The sequence below is a fragment of the Trypanosoma equiperdum genome, assembly GCF_001457755.1.
Source record: "Trypanosoma equiperdum strain OVI genome assembly, contig: ctg_1923, whole genome shotgun sequence".
NCBI classification, from domain to species: Eukaryota; Euglenozoa; class Kinetoplastea; order Trypanosomatida; family Trypanosomatidae; genus Trypanosoma; species Trypanosoma equiperdum.
Window position 1 is genome coordinate 25,565 of NW_027123975.1, and position 6,753 is coordinate 32,317.

General features: G+C 45.2%; 5 protein-coding genes across 5 annotated transcripts; all 5 read right to left on the reverse strand.

Annotated features, from left to right (window-relative positions):
- Nucleotides 1-41: 41 nt before the first annotated feature.
- TEOVI_000798400 (uncharacterized protein) lies at nt 42-431 on the reverse strand (the record flags this gene model as incomplete). Its single annotated transcript, XM_067223661.1, has 1 exon — nt 42-431. The coding sequence occupies one exon, from the start codon at nt 429-431 to the stop codon at nt 42-44; it is 390 nt and encodes a 129-aa protein (XP_067079762.1).
- Nucleotides 432-674: 243 nt separating this feature from the next.
- On the reverse strand, nt 675-2,696 carry TEOVI_000798500 (uncharacterized protein; the record flags this gene model as incomplete). The annotated part of the gene is made up of 1 exon (XM_067223662.1): nt 675-2,696. One exon carries the CDS (start codon nt 2,694-2,696, stop codon nt 675-677), a length of 2,022 nt encoding a protein of 673 aa, XP_067079763.1.
- Nucleotides 2,697-3,001: 305 nt separating this feature from the next.
- TEOVI_000798600 (uncharacterized protein) lies at nt 3,002-3,478 on the reverse strand (the record flags this gene model as incomplete). Its single annotated transcript, XM_067223663.1, has 1 exon — nt 3,002-3,478. One exon carries the CDS (start codon nt 3,476-3,478, stop codon nt 3,002-3,004), a length of 477 nt encoding a protein of 158 aa, XP_067079764.1.
- A 967-nt stretch (nt 3,479-4,445) lies between these two features.
- TEOVI_000798700 (CS domain containing protein, putative) lies at nt 4,446-4,952 on the reverse strand (the record flags this gene model as incomplete). The annotated part of the gene is made up of 1 exon (XM_067223664.1): nt 4,446-4,952. The coding sequence occupies one exon, from the start codon at nt 4,950-4,952 to the stop codon at nt 4,446-4,448; it is 507 nt and encodes a 168-aa protein (XP_067079765.1).
- An 868-nt stretch (nt 4,953-5,820) lies between these two features.
- On the reverse strand, nt 5,821-6,048 carry TEOVI_000798800 (small nuclear ribonucleoprotein Sm-F; the record flags this gene model as incomplete). Its single annotated transcript, XM_067223665.1, has 1 exon — nt 5,821-6,048. The coding sequence occupies one exon, from the start codon at nt 6,046-6,048 to the stop codon at nt 5,821-5,823; it is 228 nt and encodes a 75-aa protein (XP_067079766.1).
- Nucleotides 6,049-6,753: the final 705 nt, after the last annotated feature.

Sequence of the window (6,753 nt, forward strand, 5' to 3'; positions counted from 1 at the left end):
ACACGGGATTTGTTCTGTCAACCTCAAGTTACTGAGATTAGTTAAAGTGTCGAAACAAAGCACAACGCAACCATAGTTGTTGGTAAATAAGTTAAATAAGCGACGCAGTTGTGAGCGGGAAACAAGAGGAAAGCGAGTTCACGTAAATACCTGAGGTTGCTGCCTTTGGAGGTTTTTTTTTCGCAGCGGCGCCCCCCCCCCCTTTCTCCCATATATGAGAAGACGGAAAAACGGCCCAGAACAGAACGTCTGCGCGCAAATGCACGCGTGTAAAGGGTTAAAGGCAATGATGATAAATATTCACCACAAAGTATTAGGGGGGAACTGGTGCCTTCACCACACACAGGGCAAATAAAAACCTCCGTTTCCCGCCAACTTCCATTCTCCGAATGCACATTAAAAAAGTAACAGTGATGATGACGAACGCACATGTGAATTGTACACACACACACACAACTACGTTTGCTGCACGAGCTTTGTGTGATCAAAGAGTGGATTATATGTACTACATTATGTTAGGGAGTTGAATACCCTAGAAAAGAAAAAGAAAAAGAAAAAGTTCAACCGTCTCCGGATAGCACAACTCCTATCTACCGCCATCCAGTTAGTGACTCCGCAGAAAGAAGGTCATCATTTCCCTTCCGCTTTCACCTCAGTTTGGCCCTTCACTGCGGTTAGTCAGCCGCATCATACACCATGTAGTGGATCTGTTCCACTTCTCGGTTGTTATGAGACGTGGTTGAGTTATGAGTTGGAACACTTAGCCGTTCTGTTTTCTCTTTGAGGCTCTGGTCTCGGTTTGCTGCTATCAACTCACCAATGGTGACGTTGCGTGTCAAGAGAATATCTTTCTGACTCGCACGGGTTTTCAGTTGCATGCGAAGGTTTTTCTTCATGGTGCATCTCATTGTCGCTTTCTCCCGTGAGGTAATGCCGTCTGGGGCATACACGCTGGGGTAAAATGTTCCTGTTTCAGGAATAGCTTTAACGCAGCTTTCCACTACCTCTTTACTCGGCATGGGTGGCAGAAATGCTGCGACCAATTCCACGACACAAAGCAGAAAAAGGACAGACGATAGCACAAGTTCCACAGGCCATGGACCAGGGCGCACCACCTCAATAATGTAATTGGGACAGAAGCGCTGCGCCATCATGCAGGAAAGAGCGTCACCATCACCAAAGAAAGAGCAATCAATTTTGTGTCGAGAGTGGGATAGAATAAAAATGGTGTAAGCTGAGAGCACGGCGGCGGCTGCCGCCAACAAAATTTGCACACACATTACGACCATGTGAAAAAGTGGGCGCGATTTTACCGCAAGCGACCGTGCAGTGAAGTAACCCACCAGCAATGTTGCTACTGATGCGAGGAGCATGCAGCACGTCGCTCCCACAACAAAATGCCCCGGAACGGGCGCGTTTCCAAAAAGGAAAGCGGTATGAACTTGGGCCAGCGCCGTGTTGTTATTGTCGTCACAGAACGTCTGTTCACAGTACTCATCCGATATGTTATGATCTGCAGAGCCTGAGCAGGTATTTGATGATGCATCACGGCAACACGACCCCATGGCACTACGAAGGTAAACGGTAAGAATCACACCGAACCCCGCCCCCAGGATAGCTACCGGGAAAGCAACTAACAGGCGGATACGGTTGAGACGAAAACGCGGGTTCAACCCACGAAGAAGAATATCAAAAAATTGGATGTCCAAAGGCCTAATGTTCGGGTACCTCATTCCTTCAAAAGGTGACTTTCCTTCGGGCGTGTCACTCCCCTCGTGACTCTCAGTCACTTCATCCTTATATCCCTTCCAATCGCTTACTCGTTGCGGTTTGTAAACAGTCCGGCTATTTGCTCGGCTGTCAGCAGGCGAGTCGTAGCCAAGTGCACCCAATGTCAAACTTGCACCGTGTGTTATCGAAGCATTGCAACCATCGAGTAGTAATGTATCCTCAGGGATAAAAGGTAGTGGACTTGCATTTCCTTCACCGTTATCCCCCACTTCCTCCTTCTCCTTCTCGAGCTCAGGTGCAAGTCTAAGGGGACACCATGAACCATCGCCGTGGTCAAACTCTAATGCAAGGAGTGTGCGGCCCCCATCGCCTGGTCTCCTTGTTGCTTCCGCCGCTGACAACTCTGTGCGGGGAGTAAATGAACTTCTTGACCTTACCGCCGAATACACCGCGACCCTCGTCCTGTCTGGAGATAACACCACAACGTCAACTTGCATCTCATTAAGAAACTTGAAGAAATGTTTTAACTGCAACTTTACTTTTTTGCTCATTCGTCTCTCATCTGCACCTGCGAGGAATCGCGCCTTTACGGCATCAATGATATCTCCGCAATGATCCACTGTTCCCCACAAACCGAATGATGTGGCCACGATGACGTTATTTGACCGTAATGCGCATCTTTGAAGGTCGCTGCATTTCAGCGCCTCCACCAGCGGCGGGTTCGTTACCCCACTGCCGACACTCATCCCTCTTTCCCCATCTTTTTCTTCCTTTGTCAACCTTTTCAGTTGATCGAGGAGCTCGCTTGAGATCGGGTGAAGAAACACAAACTCCGAACTGAAGTCCAACTTCCCCAGACCCACTCTAAAGCCCTTCATGTGTTTCGTTCCATAGGCATCGGTGGGAATGAGTGGGGTAAAGTCCTGCAAGTGGTTGCGGACGGAAGGGATGACGTCTCCTTCCATGTAACACTGTACGATAGAACAAACAAGGTGCAAAACCAATAGAGAAATAAAGCAGATGAAGAAGAAAGATATATATATATATATATATATATATATATATTATATAAAGAAATGAAAATGGAAAATACAAGGTAACGAAGGTTTCACAAGGATTGGATTTGCTTTCGGTGCACCGTTTATGCTGTACCAACGAAAGGTGAGGAAGAGGAGGAGGAGGGAAGAGGCAAAAAAGTCGGGTGTTGTCACTGGCAACGCAACATTAACGTGATGGCATCAGTCAATACTCACTCGCGCGACACCACTTTTTACGCATCTTCTTCCTCGTTATCATCCTCCTCAATCGAGCCGGAGACACTCACTGCCTCATCTTCTGATATTTCATCCCCAACTGGGTACGTTGTTAGTGCAACGACGTCAGCTACCAGCTGTTTGAAGGAATCGAAGTCTAATGCCCCAGCGATATACCCTGTGCAGAGGTATCGGCAAAAATCCTGCGGTTGCTGCCACTCCTTCATCACTGCCTCAGCAAGTTGCTCTAATGACACTGCAGAACCTGAAGCTGCCTCTCGCTCACCAAACGTTTCAAGTATGGTATTTACTAGTGCACCGTACCGTTTGAATAGGGAGAAAAACTCCAGTGCCTCAGAACTGTCGTTGGCTGCCTCCAGCCGCTGGACGATATTATATTCTTCAGAAAAGAAGTTTCCAATGGCGTCTGTGTTAGCTCCCTCACCAAAGAAGGCATCAAGGCGCTCCAACAATTCATTTCCCTCTCCCTGCATTCCTCTTGTCTGTAGTGTTTCACCGCACCACCGCAACTTGGTATGAAATTGATTATTGTGTTGCTTTCTTATCCAAACTTAGTTCACTACGCGGTTTCTCCTTCTTCTATTTCCACACTGTGCCGCTGATGGGAAAGGAAATAAGGGAGCAGGGAAGGAGAGGCAAGACAAAATGTACAAAAAGAAACACTATGGAAGGTATTAATGTCGGGGCGCACCGGCAAAGCGCAGAGCTGAACTCCTCGCCACAGTTCGGCGTGAGGGACCGACGCCTGTGGCAAAGTGTTTAGAGGGAAATGCCTCTGGCCCCTCCCCCCATCCAACTCATGAACAAAAATTAAATAAAACGAACAATAGAAGTAATAAATAGGTAATAGTTACGGAAATATATGTGGGTAGATAATTAGAGATGGAGAGATCGAAACGAGGATATCTACCCCCCGCCCCCAATGTTCATGAGTTTCCGAGAGTTGGGAGTAATATCTCGCACGCGAAGGAAACAAGAGGTTGCTGTAAAACGGAATGAGAGGTAATAAGGGGAGGGGAAAATAATAAATAAAGGCAGCGCAAACGAGATATAACAACATATTTTGTCTCATCACTCCCACTGCTCAGATCGGCCTTCCGCCTTTCCCCCATCCGATGCCACACCGGATATTTACCCCATTGTTCTTTCCCATTCCTAATACTTTTGGGCGCCTCTTCTTCCCTTCTCTACCGGTTCTCCCATTGGTTTCTTTCTTCTCCTATTTTCTTCTGTCATTTGTTTTGTTCCTTGTTTATTTCCCTTTCATTGTTTGTTGTTGCTGTTGTTATAAAGAACGTTTAGTAGTAGTTCTTGATACGGGCACGTATACCTCTTCGGCTTTCTCCTGTTAATTGTTAGGTGAGGCTGAAGAGGAGACCGCCGAGTCGTTACCTCGTACGTTCCTTTTACGTTCCCGTGCTGTACGCGCAACTGCGCGTATTATTCCTCCAAATCCTTCAAGTCCGCTGGTGCATCCTCCTCCTCATCATCCGAATCGTCATCCATGGCTCCCATGTCCATACCTCCCATATCCATACCTCCCATGTTCATCATGTTGGAGAGGTCTCCATAGTCGCCAAATCCGGCGGGCACCTCATCCGCCTCGTCTTCATCCTTCCACAAATTCCAGTCAACAGAGAGCCAATTCTTTGTGCTGCTCGTTGGTTGGTCCACCAGCTTGTTCCAGTACCCTTCATCCTTTTTCGCCGCGCATACCTGAATGGACACGCCTAGCACCTTGAAGCTGGACTTCTCCGGCACAATTTCCTTCAGAAGGGTTATTTCATCCTTCAACTCGTGTGGCTCGCTGGAGCGCTGCGTGACGCCCTGACCGCTGATTTTGATCGTCTTGTCGGTGAAGGTGATGTTAACATCCTTCGCTGACGCCACCTGGAGGGTGATGTACAACTTATCATTGCGCTCTGCCCACTTGGTTGGAATGTGCATTTCGTTCCACTGGAAGGAGTAGAAAATGAGTAAGGGTTGTGTAAAATGTAACCTTATTACAATTGATTAAAAAACACAAAAACACACATACGTACGCACAGTGCAAAAAAAGTGAAACATACGTTCGGCGTGACATGAAGGCATTGTGCGCGTATGCGGAGGAGAAAGCATAGAAGTTAGAGAATAGAAAGGGGAGAAGTCATAGCGGTTGAGTTAAAACGAAATGTATCAACAGATGCACATGTGCAGAATCATATGTTAATGTTTAAGCCGACGTGTCTATATGAATAAATGTTTATTCATATGACGTTACTGTTACACAGATGAACAGTGCTTATTCGTCAAGTCACCAACAAGTGAAGGAATTAAAAGAGAAGTGGGAAAGGGACACCACCCGGGGCGGTTATTCTCCTCAACCGCCTTATTGAGAAAAACATATTCTCCTCGTTCGGTCACTTGCGTCTTCTTTCTCTCTCTTTCTTTCTCTCCCTCCTGTTTTCTCATCATTTCTTCCTCCATCTTGCCCCCTTTTCACTTCTGAATGCAACAAAAACCGTCAACTCCCTCCCTCACCTTCGCACAATTAATTCATCACAGATGTATAAACTGTTACGAACAGAAGGGGAGAGGTGATGATAAGGAGGATAAGTGCAAGAAATGGAAAGGGAGGGAAAAAGTCATGGTAGCGCATCCAACTGCGCCGACAAATGCGCGCGTCCACTCCCGTATTCAAACCTCCTTCATGCTGTGTCTTTTCACAACTGTGCTTTGAAAAAGTAAAAAAAAAAGCTATGCACGCTCCCAAAGCTTCATTTATCTTTTTCTTTCTTTCTGTTGCGGCTAACGTTGGTCCATATGAGCATCACATCTATTCCTTTGGTACTTCCCGAATGTACAACACATTATTGTTACGCAGCAGCATGTCTCCAAGTTCCGTCTCCTGTTTTGCCTTTTCCACTGCATCACGCAGTTGCAAATTCATGTACGGATCACAACTGACAAGTGTACCAACATATACGGGGCCCCATTTACTCTTCACATGGACTGTGTTACCCACCAAACTTGCGAGAAACGCCGCCGGTACATTTGCATCCATTACTTTCTTATTTAATTTTAAATTTGCACCTTCTTACTATTTTTTTTTTATCTGTATGTTTGTCCGTATGGTTTGATTTCTTTTTCCCCTTCCCTCCGTAGGCACACCGGCTGAAAATTACAACGATAATAAAGTGGAGTAAAAAAAAAGAAAGAAAGTAAAGTCAGAAATTGGCCGCAATAATAATAATAACGAACAACAACAACAGCAACAAAAAAAAAATAATTAAAGACAAAAACAACATATAACCATGGAAATTTTGGGACAGATGTAAAGAAAAGATATTTAAAAAATTAAATTAAAAAGAATAGCTCCACAAGGGAAGAATGCGTATCAGAATAAAAGGTACACAATACCAATTCTCCTAACGGACGAAACCACATCAAAAACATTCCTCCCTCTCTCTCTTTCTCTCACATTTTATCCCAACTAACACATAACATAACAATACGTAAAATATTGTACGACATTACGTAGTTGTGACACCTTTTCATGTTGTTGCGATGCTCGCAAAACTCCTATTGTTTTTTTTAAAAACATTATGCCATGATTTTTCCTTTCCTTTCCTATCCTATCCTATTTATTTAATTATTTTTAAGTTGTTGCTTATCATAAGGTGATATTATTCCCTTTCAGGCGCATTCGACTCCTTCAGAAAAAAGAAAATGAAAAAGAAAGAATGTGAGTTCAGCAGTACAGGACGAA